Genomic DNA, 21,919 nt, shown 5'->3' with positions numbered 1-21,919 from the left:
TGCCAGAGTCCCAGGGCCTGCCCCCACAGCCCAGCACCCAACAGACCTACTCAAAGACGATTCCCCAAACCTAACCTCCCGGAGACGTGCTGAGCACTGTGGCCTCCGACCGCCAGGCCCCCACAGGCCCCCACTGCCTCCACATCTCCACGAGCACGACGCTCTCCAGGGGCCCACGGCCCACACGATCGGCCAGCTGACAATACGCAACGCACACCAGGCTCCGAAAATGGCAGAGCATTTCCTAATCCCAGTTGGGGCGGCATTTCCAGGAACATGGTGGGTAGGAGGAACCAGGCCCTGCTGCCTGCTCCGGTCATGAGCCTGCCCTCCCTCCAGAGGCCGTGTCAAAGCCGCTTGCCTGGGCAGGCACCTCAGGAGCAGGGCCACGCAAGAGGCCACAGGCGGGGAGGCTGCCCCGCCCAGCCCCACCCATGCCCCACACCAAGGAGGACCTTCAGGCTCAGCCTCTGAGCTCAGTCTCAGCCCACTCCCAACTTCCCCAGGCATGGAGCTGAGGGGAGCAAGAGGCATTCCCCACCTCAGACCACTCACACATCCTCAGCTGCCCGCCTCTCCTGGCCAGGGCAGCGCCGCTCAGTGCCCTGGCCAGCCGGCTCACCTGGGCGCTTGGCGAGGGCAGTTAGAATGACAGGCAGGGAGGTCGTCAGGCCAGCAGCATCCTTCCAGCCTGAATGTGCCCATCCCAAGCCACCTCCAGCTGACAAATGGCCTGGCCCTACGCTTTTTTTTTTTTTTTTTTTTTTTGCAGGTCTGGGGATGGAACCCAGGGGGATTCGACCTCCGAGCTACACTCCCTGCCCTAGTTGTTGTTGGTTTTTTTATTCTTTAATTTGAAACTGGGTCTCACTCAGTTGCAAAGGGCCTAAGTAGCTGAGGCTGTCCGCAAACCACGATCCTCCGGTCTCAGCCTCCCGAATGCTGGGATGACAAGCATGCCCACCACGCCCGGCTCCCTATGCACTTTTTATTTGCAAATCTGCCCAGGTGCTGGACCGTCCATCACAGGCAGCCAGAGGTCGCTGCAGAGACGAGCAGCGTCCTGCAGCCCACGGTGAGGCGCACGTGCACGCCGGCTGCTTCTCAGCTGCTCACTGCTGCCCGAGAGGGGCTGAGGGTACATCTATCTGTACAGCTATCTGTGCCTCGTATGTAAGGAGGAAATGGCCTTTTCAGCACCCCCAGAACCAGCCCTGGTCCATGCCGAGGGAAGGCGTGGCCATCCCTCCTCCCTCCCCCTCTGCCTCCCTCCTCCCCTCCCTCCCCTCCCCTTTCCTCTCCTCTCCTCCCTGCTCAGCCCTGGGGCTCAGGTGAGTGCTTGGGATTAAGGAGCAGCTCACATTTACCCTTTTAACTACCTGGGCAAGGCCTGAGGTCACCCCACGATTTCCCTAGTCTTCTCTGCACTGAAGCCTCTCCATCAAAGATAAAACCAAGAAGCCATGCGGTGGCGCACGCTTGTCATCCCAGTGCTGGGAGGCCGAGACAGGAGCTCTGCAGGCTCACAGCCGGCCTCAGCTCCCTAGTGAGGCCTCCACAACCTAGCGAGACCCTGTTTCAAAACAAAGAATAAAATAAGGCTGGGGGTATAGCTCAGAGTAGAATGCCCCCGGGGTTTAATCCTCAGTGCTGCAAAAAAAAAAAAAAAAGGAAGCCAGGAACCAGCAGGACAGGCGCCCTTGGCAGCGTGGCAGAGGACGCTGCCCTGCGCCACCCAGTGCCTGTATCCAAGGAGCCGCTGGGAACTCTCCAGGTCAAGAGGTCTAGCCCTGGCCTGGGCCTGAGGGCAGTTTGTAGTCACTATGCTCAGGGCCCAGCTCTGGCTGCTCCCCGTGGGGAAGCCTGTTTTGTTTCCGTGGAGCCATGAACTGCCTATCAAGCCAACTCCTCACCCAGGACCTGACCTTTGGGTCCAACCTCTTCACCATTCCCGGAACCAGGAGGAGCCACAGCAGGAGCACCTTCTGGAGAGAAGGAAGCGGCCCTGCTCCAGTGCTTTCCATGGGGCCTGAGTGCCACCACCATGCCTGGCACTCACCATGGGCACAAGGCGGTGACCTGGGCTCCAGTCCAACCCCCCGGGCCTCCTCTCCACAGCCACTTCCCTCTCTGAAGCATGAACCAGGGGATAAGGTTTTCTGGTCTCCTCCATCTGACAAGGAAGGTGGGGGTGTCTAGTCCTACCACACTTTTTATTTATAAAATCTGCCCAGCAGACAGACTGGGGCCCTGGGTGCCTCTGACAGCACGTGCCCCACTCCCGGTCAGTGCCCTCCTGCGGCCCCGTGGCCTCCACTGCCCGCTCCCTGGGTGGCTCCCGCCTCCAAATACCACCTCCTCAGAGAGCCCTCTCTGCCCTGCTCCCCATCAGCTGGACCCCTCTACTGCATTGGTTCTGATCAACGGACATATTTACACAAACCTCTGGAGTCAGCTGCTTCCCCTTCCCGTAAATCTAAAGTCCCGGGAGGGCAGCTGGCCCTCTCGGCCCCAGCGAGCTATCCCAGAGCCGTGGGTGACGCATGCGTGGACAAGCCCTCTGCAACATCTGCTGATGGACGGGAGTAACAAGGGCTCCTGCAACAAAGGACGGTCGGGGCGAGCGCAGGAAGCCACGCAGCCGCACGCACCTGCAACCTCAGACACGGTAGTGAGACTCTGTCTCAAAATATAAAAATAAAGGAGCCGGGCATAGTGGCACCCACTTGTAATTCCAGTACTTGGGGGGCTAAGATAGGAGAATCGCAGGTTTGAGGACAGCCTCAGCAAGTTAGTGAGGCTCTCAGCAACTTAGTGAGACCCTGTTTCCAAATAAAAAATAAAACAGGGCTGAGGGCATAGCCTGGAGGGAGAAGGCCCTGGGTTCCACCCCTAGTACCACAAAAAAATAAAAAAACTAAAGAGCTGGAAGTACAGCTTAGTGTAGAGTGGCTTGGGTTCAATCCCACTACCACCACCCCCAAAAAAGACAAGGCCATGAAGGTCAAAGGCAGGAACCCAAGGACATTCTAAGCAGGGCGTTCTAAGGACACTTACTTACTAATTCGTACTGGGGACTGACCCAGAGCTTGCGCCCTCTGAGCTGCGCCCCAGCCCTATTTTATCTTTTACTCTGAAACAGGGTCTAAGCTGTGGCGGCTGGCCTTGGATGCGCGATCCTGCTGTCTCAGCCTCGCCTCCCCAGTACAGGGATTACAAGTGTGTGCCACATCTGGCTTCTAAGGATCTTTATCAGAAAAATGAAAATGCACACACCCCTCGCACAGCCCCCCAGCCACGATATTATAAGGCCTAAAGAGCTCGCAGATCCCCGTAGACACAGGGACACAGGAGCCACCGTGCTCTGAGCCTCCACAGACTGCCCGCTGGCTCTGGGTCTCCAGCCTCAGGTGCCCATGTCCACAGCACAGCCCCCGCCTCAGGCCACACCTGCAGAGTTCCAGGCAAGAGCTATGGGGGGGGGGCTGCTGGCCCTCCCCACCAGTTCTGCTCTGGGCACTGTGCCAAGCAGGCTATCAGGAAGACAATAAAAATAGTGACATTCACACAATCATTAACAGATTTGCCGGTCAGCAGGAGCCAGAAATCTCTTAATCCAATGCTCTGCTCCACCCCAGCCACACACAGGTTTTGTGGGGGAAATCAAGTCAACAGCTGAACTCACTCACCTCCTGAAATGCCGGCCCTGGGGCCGTGTGGGCGCGGTGCCCGTGAGAGGGGCAGCCTCACCTCTCCACAAGGCAGAGGCTGGCAGACAGTTCAGCCTCCCAGCTCAGCCTCCGCTCGCTCGAGCTGCAGCCCCCACAGGTCCCAGGTGGGCTGGGGGGCACGCGGTGCTCAGCCTGGCCGCAGAGCCAGACACCGCTCCTCCCCCACCTGAGGAGTCTGCTATGCAGTGGAGGTGCTTCTGAGTAGGGCCCAGACTCAGCCGGCTTGCAGAGACCCATCTCAACACCTCCAGGCAGGGCAGGGAGCGAGGCCCAGGCAGCAGGAAGCTGGCGGGCAGGCTGCTTGCAGGAGGCGGCTGCAGGCCCCCTCACCCCCTCACCACCAGCGGGGCGGCGCGGGGCACAGGCTCCGGAGGAGCCCCAACCTTTGCGTTTCTGTGGTGGGGCGGGCGAAACCCAGGCCCACACACGGACTGACCTCCGCCCCAGCCCTCACTCTCTCAACCTGGACGCCTGGGGTGGCAACTCGTGGGGCAGTGAGCTCCTCGCCACGCCGAGGCGGCCCACGCGGCTGCGCAGAGCCAGGGGGTGAGGTGGCGCCTTGGGACTCAGCGTTTCAACTTAGGATGCTTCCAACCTACGTGATCTCCATCTTACCACAGGTTCAAGGGGCACATCCCGCAGAGGGCGAGCGGCTTGTACAGGTGACAAGCCAGAGAGCCCGCGCCTCAGTGTCCAAGACCTCACCCATTCTCAGGGTCCCAGGACCCCCTCCTGCGCGAGGAGCACCCAAGGGACTGAGCAACCCACAGCTCCTGCCACAGTGGCCCTGAGCCGAGAAGCCACGCGTGGGAACCTACACACCAAAGACAAACTAAACCACCCCCACTGCAGAGGAAATCTGGGGCGTGCCTTCAAATATCTGGTTCTTTTTGAGTCAACAGCTCAACTTGCTGAAACGCAACAGACAAACTGAAGCTCCTCAGGAAGCCAGCAACGTGGCCACGTTTGTAATCCTAGCACTTGGGAGGCTGCGACAGGAAGATCTCAGGTTCCCGCCAGCCTCGGCTACCTAGTGGGGCCCTCCACAGCCTAGAGAGAGCCTATTTAAAAATAAAGATTCAAAATCAGGGCTAGGGGTGTAGCTCAGAGGTAGAATACCCTTGGACTCAATCCACAGTACCACACACACACACAAAAATTAGCAAAGTATGTAGCCAAGCACTGCGGCACACTCCTGTAAGCAGCTCCTGGGGAGGCTGAGGGGAGACGGCAAATCTGAGGCCAGCCTGGGCGCCTCAGTGACACTCTCGAGTGGGGAGGGGTGCCTAGGCATGCAGCTCAATGACAGCCCGGCGCTGCATGCATGAGACCCTGGGTTCGAGCCCCAGCACCTCAAAACACAAAGTACAGCGTGTGGACGAGGCACCGGCTGCTGGGGAGCGTGGACGCTGCTCCACCAACGGCTGTCACGTGGGGCTCTGCCAACAGGGCCTGCGCGGGCACCCTGGCAGCGTTCTGAGTGGGAGGGCACTAGAAGGCGCCGTCAACCCTGGCCTTCTCAACACCTGCCACTGGCTTACTGAAACCCCTGGGCGCCGTGGCGCATGCCTGCAACCCTTGCTGCTCAAGAAGCTGAGGCGGGAAGATGGCGAGCTCAAGGCCAGCCTGAGTAACTCAGTGACAGGTACTGCAGCCCCTGGACCAGCGTGGTCATTCCCCTCAAGAAGACTAGCCTGCCCGCGGGCAGAGACCAAACTGACCTTTCTTGTAAGGCCACCGCCACGCAGCCGTGCGTGTCCCACAGAGCCCTCGGGGCTTCCACAGCGGGCTCGGGGAGTGCCGTGAGGGTGCGAGGAACCAAGTCCTGTGTCCCTGCTCACCCTCGTCTGCCTGAGGCAGCAGGGCAGGGAGAGATGCGCTCGGCCCAGGCCTGGCCTGCAGGAGCTTGGGCAAGGAATCAGGTGGCGGCTGCACAGTGATCGGCAGAAAGGACCTGGTCCACACAGACACTCGGAGGCTCCAAGCTGCACCTCGCACAGGCCTGCAGGAAATGCCTGCGGCGCCCACCATCCCAACCCAGGACCCCGGCCCGGGCGCCACCCCTCCCCTGCACCGGCTGCTTAGGGAGGCGCCATCACAGGGTAGCCGGGAAAGAAAAGCGAGAGGGAGGCCCCACGAAGCCTCACAGCAGAGCAGGGAGGGCTCGGGCCTGCACCTCAGCATGGAGGAAGCTGCCCTCTGGCTCCGGGCCCAGGGCAAGGACCCTCTGCTGATGAGAACACCCCCGACTTCTGCCACCCCTTCCCGTACACGTACACCCCAACCTATGCCCCAGGATCCAGCTAGAGTCTTCATGCCACCCCACAACCCCAACGCTCCCCGGTGGCAGCCCCACCCACACCGGGCCAGCGGGCGGGTGGCAGCGCGAGCCGGCAGTCCGGGAAAAGGTGCGGCACACTGGAAAAGCCAGTTGGGTGTTTCTGCTTCCGAGGCAAGAGGCAACTGGGAATCACCGCGCTCTCGGCGCGGCTTCAGGGAAGCACTGCAGTGGAGTCACAAGAACAGTCCAGCGCCTCCAGCCCGCAGGCTGAGCAGGCGTGGCTTGGAGCACCGCCCGGCAGGGCCGCCCTCAGCCCTGCACGGGTCTGTGCCGCGGGGCTGCTCCAGGTCCAAAGTTTCTCCCCACTGCCGAGCCCTTCCTTGAACACCCCACCCCAGGCACTGCTGTGATTCCCAGAAGTAACAAGGCCGACCTGAAAGTACTTTCCACACATCTTCCCGAGGGCCCGACCCCACGTGAGGCGCCTGCCGGCCAGCCCATCCATCCCACAACACGCTAGCACGAGCCCAGCGGCTCCACAGGGCAGCCACTTCCCAGCAAACAAGCCGCCTCCTGGGCAGGCACCAGGCCTCGGGCACAAGCTCCTGAAACCCGTAGGCAGGCCAGGTGCACCGTGCCCGCCCGAAACTGTGGCTCTCAGGGCTAGGTATGAGAGCTGGGGGGCACCAAGGTGGGGCTCGGGATGCAGCTGGGAGGTAGGACACTGGCCTGACATGGGTGGGCCTTGGGTTCAAGTCCAGCACTACCAGAAAGTAGTAACGACTAAAAGATAAAATTAAAATACCAAGTTAGGTTCAACACCCATAGCCAGAGCCAATTCTAGGATCCCTGGTCTTCAGTGTTTCTTAAAGTGTATCTCCGAGCTGGGTGTGGTAGCATATTCCTGTACTTGGGAGGTTGAGACAGGAGGATCACAGGTTTGAGGACAGCCTCAGAAAGTAGTGAGACGCTCACCAAACGAGTGAGACCCTGCTTCAAAATAAAAATAAAGCCGGGCGTGGTGGCGCACACTTGTAATCCCCGTGCTTGGGAGACTGAGAGGAGGATCACGCAGGTTCGAAGCCAGCTTCAGCTACTTAGTAGGCTCTCAGCAACTTGGCGAGACCGTTTCCAAATAAAATATACTGGGGAAAAAAATAGGTCTGGGAGTATGGCCCAGAGGTAGAAATCCCCTGGGTTCCATCCCCATAACACAAAAATAATAGTAAAAATTTTTAATTAAAAAAAATAAAATAAAATAGAAGCCAGGAGTGGTAGGCATGCTTGTAATCCCAGCACTTGGGAGGCTGAAAGAGGAGGATCATGATTCCCACACAGCCTCAACTACTTAGTGAGGCCGTTTGCAACTCAGTGAGACCCTGTTTCAAAATAAAGAATAAAATAAATAAAATAGGCCTGGGGATGTAACTTCGAGGTAGAAGGCCCCTAGGTTCCATCCTCAAAAAAAGAAAAAAAAAAAATTGGGCTGAGGGTGTAGCTCAGAGGTAGACTACTCCTGGGTTCAATCCCCAGTACTACAAAAAAAGAGGGAAAAAAATGTATCTCTACTGAAAACACTGGTTTTTAGAGGATTAGAAAAGGGGGCAATAAATTTAAAAAAGAAATAAAAAAAGAAAAAGAAAGGAGTGGGGATCTGAGGCTGTCCACAACGCACATGCGCATACTCACGTAACCTGCAGCCAATGCCCCCAGGAGAACCTGGAGCAGCACCTCCCTCTCCCCAGCTCTCCAGGAGCCACCACACCCAGTGCGGGCAGAACAGGCCTGGGCTGCCCAGAGGGAAGCCCGGGAGCGTGTCTGGGATGGCTGGCCTCCCAGTCCCGCTGACTCCCCCTAAGCAAGAGTGGCCCCTGGTGGGCGCCCCCTGAGCACACTCAAGGCGCCACAAGGCCAGAAGGCAAGCCTGCCGCTCAACACAGGGCTGCTGCTCTGTGGTCTGGGCACTCTATGTGCCGGGTAAATAGACAGGCACTTGACCACTGAGCTGCACCCCAGGCCCCCTCCCTCTTTTTAATTTTAAGACAGGTTTTTTTTTTTTCCCCCGAGACAGTCTTGCTAAATTGCCCAGACTAGCCTCAAACCTGTGATACCCCTGCCTCAGCCTCCCAAGGACTGGAATTACAGACCAATGCTACTATACCCTGCCAAACAAGATTTTATTTTGGTACTGGGGATTGAACCCAGAGGCATTCTATCTCTGAGCACCCAGCCCAATTTTAATTCTTATTGGGAAACAGGGTCTCACTAGGCTGCTGAGAGGCTCGCTAAGTTGCTGAGGCTGGCTTTGAACCCATGATCCTCCTGTCTCAGCCTCCCAAGCACCAGGACTACCAACGTGCCCACTGCACCTGGCAACACGAGGGAGGTCTGGAACACATTTCATGCGTGGCTCCAAGAGGTGTAATGCGAAGATGGTCTGCCCTGGCTGCTCTGCCACGCACCTCCTGCAGGGAGCGCATGCATGTGGAACCCAGACTCCTACCCAACACCCACCTCCCACCACAGGCCCATACCTCAAGCACACAGGACCTCCACAAGGAAGGGGTGTGTGCTGAGGGTTACGGGGAGAAAAGATGGAGGCCAGCAGATAAAACAGCCATGGTAGGGAAAGACAGACAATGCTCTTTAACGGGGAACCCGATCCCTACGAGTCTCTGCACTGCCTACAAGTGGGCGCATCCGACAGAGACAGGACTAAGTCACGTGCCCTGCTTTATGCATGTTACACACACCATGAAAACAGCAACCTGACCGATTTCCCCTTGTGAGTTTCTGGCACCTGGGAAGGAGAGATCTGATGGCACTGAACTCCGCTTCAGCAGTCCAGCGCTCAGTGCCCCACGAGCGGGACAGCCCACGCCTACGGGCCTGGCGAGCATGCAGGAGGAAGTGCAGGGCGCGTGGCGTGGCCAGCAGTGTGCACGGCCTGGGCCTGCCGTGAAGCCGGAGCGTGTAGTTTCTGTCCCACACCCACAAGCAGCCCCGTGCTGGCAACCCTGGCCAGCATCACATACCTTTGGCATGAAACGTCCAGCCCCTCCGCCAGTACTCCTGGAGCTGGACCCGCTCCTGCTGCCCCAGGCTGCACACCTCGCTGTAGAACTGCCGCTCAATGTGCACGTAGGCCGCCGGGATGGCGCCGGCCACCCCCTTGGCCCCGAAGAAGCCGTTCACCTCTGGAGAGGCCAGCAAGATCTGGTACTCGGCCCGTGTGCCCAGGACCAGGTCCATGTAGGCCTGGGTCAGGTTGAAGTAGCCGGTGGTGAGGAAGACCCTCGCGCCTCGCTCGGCCTCCGTCAGCAGGGTCTCGGTGACGACCTCGTCGATCTGGATCTCAAAGGGCTTCATCTGGATCAAGGGGTAGATCCAGGTGTCGGGCGCGGGCCTCCGGTCACCAGCGGCCGCCGCCTCCTCCTGGCTCAGCGCGGAGTCGCTGTGGAAGGTCTGGGCGTGCAGAAGCTGCTGGCGCGTCCTGGCCGAGTGGATCACGTCCATCACCCGCTTATTGGCGGCCTTGCAGTAGGCGGCACGGTTGCCTAGGGTGAGAGAACGGAGTCAGGGCTCTGCGGGCAAGCACCACCGCGGGCCGCCGCCTGCGGGGCACGTGCCATCGCGGGCCTCTCGCCCGCCATGCAGATCCACCGCTGAGCTACGGCTCGAGCCCTCGTGTTTTGAGATGGGCCTCCCCTACTTCAGCCTCCCAAGTAGGATTACAGCATGTGCCACTGTGCCAACCAGAGGGAGGCTCCTCCAAGGAGACCGCTGCCCAAGACCAGGACCGTGCCCACAGGACCCACACGGAGGGAGGAGGAAAGGGCCCGTCCATGTGGATTCTAACTGTAAACGCTCAAAAGAAGGCAGGGTGCTTCTGGGAGTGCTCTGGCATCAACAGCCACAGGAGCTGAGCCTCTGTGGGGCACTGGCTGCATGTCAACTCCAATAAAAAGCTATCTACAGCAGGCGTGGTGGCGCACGCTTGTAATCTCAGTACTTGGGAGGCTAAGACAGGAGGATGCAGGTTTAGGACAGCCTCAGCAAGTAGTGAGACTCTCATCAATCTAGTAAGACCCTGTTTCAAAATAAAAATAAAATAGCATTGGCGGTGTGGCGCAGAGGTAGAATGCAAGAAAGTTTGTCTACATGAATGGCATGGTGGTGCATTCATGTAATCCTGATACTTGGGAGGCTGAGACAGAAGGACTGCAAGTTCAAGCAATTTAGTAAGAATTTGTTTCAGAATAAAAAATAAGCTGGGCGTGGTGGCACACGCTTGTAATCCCAACGCTTGGGAGGCTGAGATAGGAGGATTGCAGAGGTTCGAAGCCAGCCTCAGCTACTTAGTGAGGCTCTCAGCAACTTAGTGAAACCCTGTTTCTTAATAAAATGTAACAGAGGTCTGGGGTATAGTCCGGAGGTATTAAAAAAAAAAAAAAGCCCCTGGGTTCCACCCTCAGTGCCACATAAATAAGTAAGCAAATAAATAAATAAACAAATAAACTAGCTAAAAAAATAAGCCAGGCGTGGTGGCGCACGCTTGTAATCCCAGGATTTGGGAGGCTGAGACCGGAGGATCATGGTTCGCGGACAGCCTCAGCTACTTAGGCCCTCTGCAACTTAGTGAGATCCAGTTTCAAAATAAAGAATAAAAAATAGGGCTGGGGGTGTTGCTTGGAAGTAGAATGGCCCTGGGTTCCATCCCCAGTACCACAAAAATAAATTAATTAATTAAATAAAAGCCAGGCATGGTGGCGCACGCTTGTAATCCCAGCATTCGGGAAGCTGAAAACAGGAAGCTCTGGGTTTGTGGCCCATCTTAGCTACTTAGTGAGGCCCTCTGCAACTCAGTGAAACTCTGTTTCCAAATAAAGAATAAAAATAGCCAGGCATCATGGTGGCGCATGCTTATAATCCCCGCGCTTGGGAGGCGGAGACAGGAGAATCGCGCAGGTTCAAAGCCAGCCTCACTGGCTTAAGAGACCCTGTTTCCAAATAAAAATTTAAAAAAAAATAAGTCTGGGAGTGAAGCCCGGAGGTAGAAGTGTTTCCAGGAACCCCATTACCACCAAAATAAAAAATAAAAAATAAGAAGCCGGGCGTAGTGGCGCACGCTTGTAATCCCCATGCTTGGAAGGCGGAGACAGGAGGATCGCGCAGGTTCGAAGCCAGCCGCGTGCGCTGGCTTAAGAGACCCTGTTTCCAAATTTAAAAAGTATAAAAATAGGTCTGGGAGTGTAGCCCAGAGGTAGAAGTTTCTAGAAACCCCAGTACCACAAAAATAAATGAATGAATGAATGAATGAATGAATGAAAGAAAGAAAGAAAGAAAACAAGAAATAGGGCTGGGGTGTAGTTCAGAGGCAGAATGCCCCTGGGGTTCCAGCCCCAGTACTGCAAAAAAAAAAAAAAAAAAAAAAAAAAGAATAAATACGGGGCTGGGGTGTTCCTCAGAGGCAGAATGCGCCTGGGTGCCATCCCTGTCCCCAAGCTGTGCACGCTGCTGTGAACTGAGCAGCGTGGCCACAGGAATGAAGTGCCGGCATGCTGCTCGGGGCTCTGCTCCCCTTTCGTGGAAGGCTCCCTTTCACCTCCCGGCAGGAGGCCACAGACCTCAAAGGAGCTGAGCGCCATGGGCCTCTGACAGGAGGGCTGTGAACAGGCCAAGGAGGACAGCGTGGAGCAGGCTGCTTCCGGAAAGAGCAGGGCCGGCTCCGGGCTCGCCCACCCAGCAACACGGGCCCTGGGCCGGCCTGGCCTCAGAGCATGACTGAGTCAGTCGCACACATGCGGCTTCAGAAACAAGGCGGAACACGCCTGCTGCAGGCGGCGGGGCCACTGCAGGCATCTCTCCTGGCCACCCACAACCCAGGAGGGTGACGGAGCAGGCCCCACCTTTGTAAGGGTGCTCCATTCCGTCCACCACCTGCACCGTGTTGTCCCCCTGCAGCTGCAGGGACACGTCCCCCACCGCGTCGACCAGCTCCGTGAAGAAGTCGGCAATCTCTGCACAGTCCTGCAAGAACACGTAGCGGTCCTGGCGGTTGGTGAAGTAGGAGTCGCTTAGGTTCGCACTGCGGGGAGGAAGCAGCAGGTGAGGACGGACGGCTGGATTGACAGACAGGTGAGAGGGCGCTGGCTTGGGGAGGGGTGCAAAGCCAGGCCGGGTGCCGAGCGCAGCCATGACCGCGGCCCCACGGAGCTTACCGAGGAGGCGCAGGGCCTTGGGCTGGCCGCAGTGCTGTGCTAAGACTAAAAGGACTTGGGCTTCCGGCCAGCTGATGCCCATTTGTCCTCTCCGACCCTAGGCAACACCTTACAGGTCGCAGCACTGAAAGCACAGTACTTGGTGGCTGTCCCCATGCTCACGCACAGGCCATGGCGCACGGTTTCCGACGCCCTCTCCCTGCTCCGCTCCCTCCCATCCCCAGCGCACGGAGGCAAAGCGGGAGCAGGTGTGGCTCACCCGCTCAGGATGACGCTGTTGTCGAAGAGGTACACCTTGATGTGCTGCAGGCCAATTGTCTCGTTGAAGCGCTCCGGGATGAGCAGCCGGAGAAGCCCGCGGAGGTTGGGCGTGTGGAAGAGGGAGACGCGCACCTGCTCGGGAAACCTCTGCAGCAGCGGGAGCAGCATGGTGCGGGAGTTCTTCCTGCCTGGAGACGAGGGAGGCCGCGGTCACAGCAGGAAGGCGCCTGCTGCCAAGGGAGAGGCCTCGTCCACTGGTACGCCTGCGGGAATCGGCTGCACCACACGTGCCACTTTTGGCGGGAGGCTCTGATCAGCTCTGCCCCAGTTCCTGCCGATCTCGGGTCCATCTGAAGGGCTTCACGAAGCAGACTGCTGCTCTTAACCCAGCACCCACTCCTTCTAGGGACCACCACATCTCTCTATCAGTCTTCCTGCCTTGCGTGAAGACCCACCCCAACCTCACCCTAAACAACAGGAGAACAAGAGGGCCTGGGCCTGGCCGCTCGGCACCCCCAGCCCAGGTGCAATGAACTCGGGGCCCAGTCCACAGTCCCTGGTGGACAATCTCAAGGAAGCAGACTCACTTCTAATAAACAAGGTGTCCTGGGGAATGGCCTCAGACCCAAGTGGCCACCGCACAGAGCCCGCACAGAACAGAGCAGGCCGAGGGAACCAGGGCCAGGAGATGGCCCCAGGGACAAAGCCCAGCCCACGCCGTGGCCACCCAAAGGCGGCAGTCAACAGAGGGGGGGATCCTTTGTGTCCAAGTTATTTTGAGTTGGGCTTTCGATCACCTGTAGCAAGAGGAATGCTAAGAGGACAAGAGGCGGCCCTGGCTTCCTTGGCACTGCCTGGGCCAGGAGGAGCTCTGACAGAGCGCGGGCAAGAGGGGCGGGGCCCGGTGCATGCTAGCACCAACCTCTTGAGCCCCGGGTGAAATCCAGGAGAATGGAGACTTTGAGGTCGGAAGGGAACTTTGCTTGCAGAGACTTTTCTAGAGTACTTTCCAGGCAATCCACCTATCAAGAAAAGAACCCAAAGGAACAGGAATAAGACCAAAAAGGTATTTGTACAAAAAGATAGTTGTAAAACAACTAATCGACTCACCCGCACGCCACGCCCCTGGCCATCCTTCTGAACATGCGCACACACCGTGAGCACCTGGGGCCACGCCATGACACAGCCCAGGAGCCGTCCCCCACAGGCCGGGAGGGAAAAGGCCCGCAGGGCAGAGGCGCTGCTCGGCAGCCGGGGCCGTCGCCCTGGGACTGCGTTCTAAAACACCAACTCCCACGTATTTCAACAGATGGTCCCCGCACGCACACAGCAAGCGGCGCCTACCCAGGGAGCGCGCTTGGCAAATATCTGCTGAGTGAGTGAATCTGAGACGTGGCCTGCCCACGGGCCTCTTGGGTGGGCTGGACGTGGCACCGCTCCCATGAGAACGAGCGAGCTGCCAAGCTTACAAGCCAGGAGCGGGGCCTGGAAGGGAGGGAGGCCTCCTTCCTTGGGCAGAGAACGAGCACCAGAGCCCACCCACCTCCCTACCATGGCCACTCCTGACCCGCCTGCCCACCGTGCCCCAGCACCACAGCACCGCCCAGCTCCCACTCGTGAAGGGCTCTTTTTTTCCTTTCAGTATTAGAGATTGGACCCAGGTGCATTCCAACTTGGAGCTAAACCCCCAGAACTTTCCATTTTTTATTGAAACAGAGTTGCTAAGCTGCTGAGGGTCTGCTGGCTAAGTTGCTGAGGCTAGTCTTGAACCTGCAATCCTCCTGTCTTGGCCTCCCTCCCAAGTACTAAGAAGATAGACCTGTGCCACCCGGCTCGGCTCCACCTATGAGATTCTGAACAAGGATTACCAAGAAACAACGCTCAGTCTGGGCAACGGGCCCATCTCCCTCTCTCCGAGCAGAAAGCAATCCCACACACAGGACAATGGTGACGTCCCTCAGGCGCCCTTCCCTCGGCCTCTGCCAGGGCAGCAGCACCTGCGGTGGGCCCTGCTACAAGCGGCAGCCCTTGGACACACCTGGGGTCTCGACTCTCAGCTCCGGCACACCCCCGCCTGCCTCAGGGGAGCAACAAGCAAACAAGCCAGGAAGGCCAGGCAGAACACGCTGGCCGAAACCAGGCGCCCCGTGCCAGCTTCGGCAAGCCCAGCCGGGCAGCCCCATGCCTCTGCGATCATTTCTCTAGCTCAGGGACAGAAAGTAGTTTTTGTTTGTTTGTTTATTTATTTATTTTTGTGGTTCTAGGGATGGAACCCGGGGCATTCTACCTTCGAGCTCCACCCCCAGCCCTATTTTTTATTCTTTATTTTGAAACAGGGTCTCACTAGGTTGCAGAGGGCCTAAGTAGCTGGGGCTGGCTTTGAGTCCATTTTCTGGGCTCTGTGGGCCAGAGAGCCACGTGACACTCACCGTCACACAGATGCAGCCTCAGGACGAGGCAGAGCGAGTGTGGCCATCCCCAATAAAACCTAGTGATGCACAAGAGAAAGTGAATCCGATGTGTTTCACGGAGTCACAAAATATTCTTTTCTCTGTTTTTTCAAATCATTTGAAAATGTAGAAGCCATTCTTAGCTCACAGGCCATACAAAAAAAAAATAATTATAACCAGCAGGCAGTAGGCCAGATTTGGTCCACAGGCTGCCGTCGGCAGAGGAGCAGCCTGGAGAGCCCCAGGCAGGATGAGGAAGACACGGGCCAGCGCTGACCGGCTGCCCACAGAGCACCAGGACTGAGGGCTGGCGATGAGGCAGAGGTCAGACGGCCACCAGCGGCAGTGCCTCGGGGCCTGCCCCCCGCCTGGGACCACCGCCCCAGAAAGCTCACCAGCTCCTGCTCCAAAGGCCCCGTCCCCAAGTAGAGCGACGCCATCACGACCCGCCTCTTGGCCACTTGTATCTGTCCCTGAAAGAAGAGGACAATTCAAAATTCACACTCAGCACTTCCACAGTTCACTGAGAAGATGGGATCCCGGAGACAAGTCGTACTCTAAAGGAAAAAGGGAACCACTCTGTGTCCTCGCCAACTAGTGGGGAGGCAAGCCCAAAACACACAGGCGGCTGCGAGTGTGGTGCAGGCCCGTGAGCCCAGCCACTGGCTGAAGCAGGAGGGTCGCAAGGTCCACAGTCTGGGCAACTTAGTGGGGGCCCTCTGCAACTTTAGCAAGACTCCATTTCCGAATAAAAATAAAAAACAGGGCTGGGAGTGCGGCTTGGAGGTAGACTGCCCCGGGTTCAACCCCAGGACCACAAAAAAGCAGGAGGGAGGGAGGGAGGAAGACAGGGAGGGACATGACCGTTGTGTTGCTGAGACAAACACAGATCACTGAGCGGGATGCACACGTGCGCCCACCTGCACATGTCTGCACACACGCGCATGTGCACACGTGTCTGCAGGTGAAAGGGGAAGACAGCCACGCTGCGGCGAGGTGAGCCCACAGAGCAGGCTGGAAGGCCGGGGAGGCGGACACACCGCGCTCTTCTGGCCCAGCTGCGCGGGTGCAGTTCATGGTGAATGGTCACCACTTTTTTTTTTTTTTTGGTACTGGGGATGGAACCCAGGGGCATTCTACCGCCAAGCTACACCCCCAGCCCTATTTTTCATTCTTTATTTTGAATCAGGGTCTCACTGAGTTGCAAAGAACCTCACTAAGTAGCTGAGGCTGGCTGCAAACCACGATCCCCGTCTCAGCCTCCTGAATGCTGGGATTACAAGCGTGCGCCACCACGCCCGGCTCAGGCACCACTTTTTAAATACAGGCACATACAGGTACATAGACAACACCCACACTCAAAGAGGGCACGCCACAAGGGCTCCCAACAGGCAGGCCCTTCCTCGCCCACAAAGCTTGAGGCGGCCTTGCCCCAGGCCCAGAGGTGGTGGCAAGGGCACAGAGCACAGAACTACCGAAGGCCAGCCGGGTCCCTGAAGGCCAGCCCGGTCCCCGAGAGCAGGTAAGAGGGAGGGGCGCCGTCCTGGTCCACACAGGAAGGCAGGGGTCTGGACTGGACAGACACGCGAGCACATCACCGGGAAAGGCTTAGGCATGAGGAAAAAACAAAGCATCCCAAGGCTGCTGTTTCCTTTGTTTTGTTACCTATAAGAGATGCTTGTGGGGACAATGAGATGAGGGAACAGCAGATGAGGTGTGAGTCAGTCCAGCTCAGGAAACTAAAGTATAACTGTTTACTGTAAGACAAAAGTCCCACAGACGACCCCACGGAAGGAAAGAAGGCAAGGCGACCAGGCAGACACCGGCGCTGCCCTCCCTCTCCATGGGCCACAGGCTGGTGTCACTCCCAGGAAGAAAGGCGTGCGCCCCGCACAACGCAAGCCAGGAGAACCTGCCTGCAACCCATCCAGAGGAAGGAAGCGGAGGCCCCTGCCTCTTCACGGGCTGCGGAGCCAAGGCCTGCCTCTGCAGCCCCAGCGCCCTGGGCACTGCACACACAACCTCCTCCTGGCCAGGGCTCCTTCAGGAAGGCACACTCACCACGCCTGGTCAGGACACGGAGGAAAGCCACCACATAAAGACCGTTCTTCAAACCAAGGAGACCCCAACAGGGGCAGAGTGCAGGGGCAGCATCATTTCTCAGACAGGGTGCCCAGAATGGACAAGCAGTCCAGCAAGGTGGGGGGAGAGCAAGAGGGCCCCGTGCACACGCACGCACCCACAGCATGAAAGTGGGCCAACGCACGGAGATGCAGGCAGGAGAGAAGATGGGTGGCGTCGGATGGCGAGCGCTCCCTCCTGCACAAGGGTGAGCCTCGCCCACCTCCCCTCCTCTGCCCCAGCAGCTCCCAGGCTTCGCCCGCTTGCCCGGCCACATCAGATCTCCATTCTAGCCCCACTGCTGAAGTGAACACAGAATGTGCTGTCAAAGGTAATGTACTGAAACCTCGTTTCAACTAACAGTTGTCCATGGGCAACTGGACGTGGCATGCAAGCCCCACCTGTTGGAAGCGGAGCCCCCGGTGGAAAGGTGGCACCACTGCCAGGAAAGGAGGCCCCAGAGAGCAGGCCTGCGGGACCTAAGCGGGGCCTGACTTTCCTTCTTGAACCGCCTCTTCTCCAAGTGGGCACCATCTGATCCCACCTGCAGGTCTCATCACATCCACCAGGATGATGCCGCTGCGCGTGGAGACAGGTCCAGGGCAGGAGCCATCACGCACAGACCAGATCCGGGCTTGCTCCTTCCCAGCTAGCTAGCAGGGACATGCGTGGCGCCCACACATCGCTCTAACCTCCCTCCCAATGCTCTGATCGTCAGCACAGGGACAAGGGACCAACACCCACCACGCTTCCAACTGCAGCCGGCCGCGCGGGGCAGCTTCAGCTGGGCCTCAACTCAACCACCAGGGAAGCAGAAGCCTGACAGGTGGAGCCCATCAGAAGCTTCTGGAACAGAGGGCGCTGGCTCAACGTGAGGCCCTGGAGTCCCCGCCTCCAACGTCTGTCCCCAGGACCTTCAGCTCCAACTTACCTTCATGAGCTCAAAGAACTCTGTCGGGGAGGAGAGCACCCGAACGTGCGAGCTGGAGACACCGAACTCTGGAACCAGGCTCCGGATCCACTGGAACCTGTGCACGCTCTCTGGGCACAGGCAGCAAGGCGGGGAGGTGACCTGGGGGACGGCTGGGGACAGCAGGGGGGCCAGCAGCAGCCATGGCGACCTGGTGAGACACAAATGGGTCACTCTCCTCAAAACCCTGCAGACACCTTGGCTGCTGCAGGAAAGGGAGGGTTTTTTTCGGCCAGAACTTTCTAATAAGTGCGCCCACGTCAAGGTCTGCAGAGGCTTTCTGTTCAGCCCTCCTTTGCCATCAAGAGGACTGCTGAGCAACTCAAAGCACCAGTGCCTACGGATAAGCCCAGACTCCGAAAGCACACTTAGAACCACCACAAGTGAACGCACACAGCCACCATCTGGTTAACACGGCCTGCCACCTCCTAACCAGTCCAGCTCCAAGGAAAAGAAACAAAAGCAAGCTTGCCTACAGACACCTAGCAGGGTGAGCATGGCGAGGACCAGAAAAGGACACTTTTCCTAACAATTTATGGAGAGAAAAACAGGGCAGGGAAACCTGGAAAAGGCCATCGCAGAGACGACACCATGCACCTCTGAGCGTGCAAAGCCTCCCTTTGGACGCCTCGGCACTCCACACTCCACTGGGGCGCCCGTGGATCCATGCCTCTGCCACCCCACCCGTCCTGCAGAGTGGCGGGGTGACCCTCTGCAGTTTGTGGACTCCAGAGGGACTCTGAGGAAAGGCGCTCAACACCCAGGGCCTGAATGGCCACAAATTCCAGGAAGATGATTTCACTTGCTGCTTCGTGATAAAGCGCTCAGTCTTCCCGGGCTCCTAAGTGGCCCTGCGCACAGAGACGGCCCAGAGCTGTGCTTCCCAGAAAGCCCACCAGCCCATCACGACCGACTCACTGCCAAGAAAACCTTAGTGAACAGTAAAGGTGCCGGCTCTCGGGGGCTGAGGAAGGCGGAAGAGGCCCTGGCCACCCAGCCCAGAGGTGGGAAGGTGGCAGCTCTCCCCTGCCGTTCATGGGAGTCCACCTGCAAAGAAAGAAGACCTGGAGTGTGAACAAGAGATCCCTGCCTCTATTCCCCAAACAATGGCCACATGCCTGCCAGGCTTGATCTGCCCAGCAGAAGACCACGAGACAGTGGGGCATTGTAAGCAACCGCCCCCTCCGGGCCTGGAGCCAAAGCTCATGCATGAACCCAGCTCCGTTTGCAGTGGCAACATGCAGCAGCGAAGATCAGCGCACCCTGGCCTCTGAGACCCCACGGCAGCGCTGGGGCGCGCAGTGCACACCCGCCACACCGTCAGACTTCATGCCTCCCCCAGGCCTGTGCCTTTCCTCCCCCAAGCCAGAGGCCCTGGGTTGGTTCCCGGCTTTCCAGAGTAACTCCTGGGGATTTTCCCAGAAAAGGTTCATCCCCACCTGAGCAGCAGCCCTGGTACACAGTACCTGGGTCTCCAGAGGCGCCACCTGCAGCCTCCGCCTAGCCAGAGACGCGGGTCAGCTCCAACGGGAGAGCGAGGAAGCCGAGCCCAAGCCTCCCCGGAGCGCCTGGTGCAACGTGAAGGCACACATGCAGAGCGGGCAGGCCTGTGGCCAGTTGTGGCGGCCAAGAACACACGCACCAGAGCTAAGAACACAGCGGAGACGCGAAGATCAATCAAATGGCAAAGTAGACAGTGCCCAGCATTTTTTTTTTTTTTTGTACTGTGGACTGTGGATGGAACCCAGGGGCATTCTACCTCTGAGCTACACCCCGGCCCTATTTTTTTATTCTTTATTTTGAAACAGGGTCAAAGTTGCAGAAGGTCTCACTAAGTAACTGAGGCTGGCTGCTACCCTGCAATTCTCCTGTCTCATCCTCCCAAGTACTGAGATTGCAAGCATGTAGCATCACACCCAGCTCCGGCTTCAGGTAACCAAGGGGGAGCAGTGATGCCTGGAGTTACCGGTAGGCCTCGAGCAGCCTCCCTTGACCAGGCCTTGAAAACTGGCAGACTGCAGCCAGGTGTGGCAGCCTGTACCTGGGAGACTGAGACAGGAGGATCGCGCAGGTTCAAAGCCAGCCTCAGCAACTCAGTGAGGTTCTCAGCAACTTAGCGAGATCCTGTTTCCAAATAAAAAAATAAAATAGGGCTGGGGGCTTCCAAATTAAAAAAATAAAATAAAATAGGGCTGGGGGTATAGTCCAGAGGTAGAAGGCCCCTGGATTCCACCCCCAGTACCACAAAACAAATGAACAAAAAAAACAGGCAAACTTCAAACAGGAATGCAGGAGGGAAGGCTCCGGGCAAGGAGGAATGTAAGCAGATGCTCACAGGAGAACTGGCGAGACCATCACACCAGAAAACTCAGGAGGCCTCGAGAGCCGGGGCAGAACTGTGCAGCCAGGGCCCGCCACCTCCGCCTGGGAGAGGGCCTCCTGGCTGCGGCCAAGAGCCTCGGGCCAGCCGCCTGGGGCAGGTCTCCTCCCCGCCACGCCGCTCTCCCTGGGAACGGTCCACCAGGCCGGAGTCCAAGAGCTGTTGAAGGCTGTTTTGTGTTGGCTTCCTGTTTAATCTGTGTACTGACAGGTTTATTTTTGTTAGAGAGGAGAACGAGCTGGAAGCCAATTGGCTTCACCAATCCACTGCGGAGGAGGCCCAGCCTTCAAGTGCCCATTTCACACACCCAAAGGGGAAGGCACTCTGAAAGGCCCCACGGTGACAGCACAGGCTGAGGAGACCCATCTGGACTGGAGGCGCGCCCGCCTAAGTGAAGTGTGCCAGCCGGCGGCCTGCGGCGGCTCCCCCAGGCCTGTGCCTTTCCTCCCCCAAGCCAGAGGCCCTGGGGTTGGTTCCCGGCTTTCCAGAGTAACTCCTGGGGATTTTCCCAGAAAAGGTTCATCCCCACCTGAGCAGCAGCCCTGGTACACAGTACCTGGGTCTCCAGAGGCGCCACCTGCAGAAGCAATTCCCCTCACACCAGGAGGTTACTGAGAAACCACATGCCCCACCCAAAACTGGGACCCGCGGGATTTGAGGAGGCCGAAGCCGAGGTCCCCAGAGAAGCTGGGCCTGTGTCACGGCGCATCCAGAGAACTGAAGCGTGCGCATGCGTGCACACACACACTTTCCGTGTGGAGCGCTGGTTCCCCAAGTCATCTCTTTCTAGATACTGCCAAGAGCCCACTTCCAGTCGTGAGGAGGTGGAACGGAGCCTGGGGACACGGTCCTGCCAGCCTGGCCTCTGAAGGCCCACTGCTTTTCCCTGGAATGCTGAGGACTGCAGAGCACTGGGCCAGGGCAAAGCAAGTGGTCCTCCAGAGCCGGAGCCGCACACTCCAGCAGCGCGGCTGGGCGCAGCGGCGCACACTCACAGTGCTTAGGAGGCGGAGGCAGAGGATCGCAGGTTTGAGGCCAGCCTCAGCAACTTAGCAAGAGCCTGTTTCAAAATAAAAAGGAAGGCCAGGTGTGGTGGCTCACTGTAATCTCAGCACTTGGGAGGCTGAGACAGGAGGATCACACAGGTTTGAAGCCAGCCTCAGCTACTGAGTGAGGCTCTCAGCAACTTAATGAGACCTTATTTCCAAATAAAGTATAAAAAAAAATAGGTCTGGGAGTATAGCCTGGAGGTAGAAAAGCCCCCGAGTTCCACTCCCAGTACCACAAAAAAAAATTAAAAATAAAAAAGGGCTGGGGTGTAGCTCAGAGGTAGAATGTTCCCGAGTTCAATCCCCAGGACCAAAATAAACCCTCAGCAACAGCCAGCACAAACAACACAAAGCTCTCCTCGGCCTGTGCCAAGGTGACATGAGACCCGCACTGAGGCCTGGCCCGCACCTGCCGCGCCCTCGGGACACCCGGCCTGGTGAGGCTCCAGCCACCA

General features: G+C 58.0%; 1 protein-coding gene across 1 annotated transcript in view; it reads right to left on the bottom strand.

Moving 5' to 3' along the window:
- PGS1 (phosphatidylglycerophosphate synthase 1) overlaps window positions 1-21,919 on the bottom strand; it is a gene marked incomplete at both ends in the record, with an annotated part of 37,534 nt that overhangs the window by 6,126 nt on the left and 9,489 nt on the right. The window contains 6 exons of the mRNA XM_080713752.1: window positions 9,048-9,569; window positions 11,922-12,100; window positions 12,493-12,678; window positions 13,413-13,516; window positions 15,340-15,417; window positions 17,997-18,186. Coding sequence (XP_080569878.1) covers window positions 9,048-9,569; window positions 11,922-12,100; window positions 12,493-12,678; window positions 13,413-13,516; window positions 15,340-15,417; window positions 17,997-18,186 — 1,259 coding nt within the window. The remainder of the gene's footprint in view (window positions 1-9,047; window positions 9,570-11,921; window positions 12,101-12,492; window positions 12,679-13,412; window positions 13,517-15,339; window positions 15,418-17,996; window positions 18,187-21,919) is intronic.

The sequence above is a fragment of the Muscardinus avellanarius genome (genome assembly GCF_963383645.1).
Source record: "Muscardinus avellanarius genome assembly, chromosome: 16".
Taxonomy (NCBI): domain Eukaryota; kingdom Metazoa; phylum Chordata; class Mammalia; order Rodentia; family Gliridae; genus Muscardinus; species Muscardinus avellanarius.
Note: the sequence above shows the minus strand (reverse complement) of the source record. Positions and strands in the feature narration are given on the sequence as shown.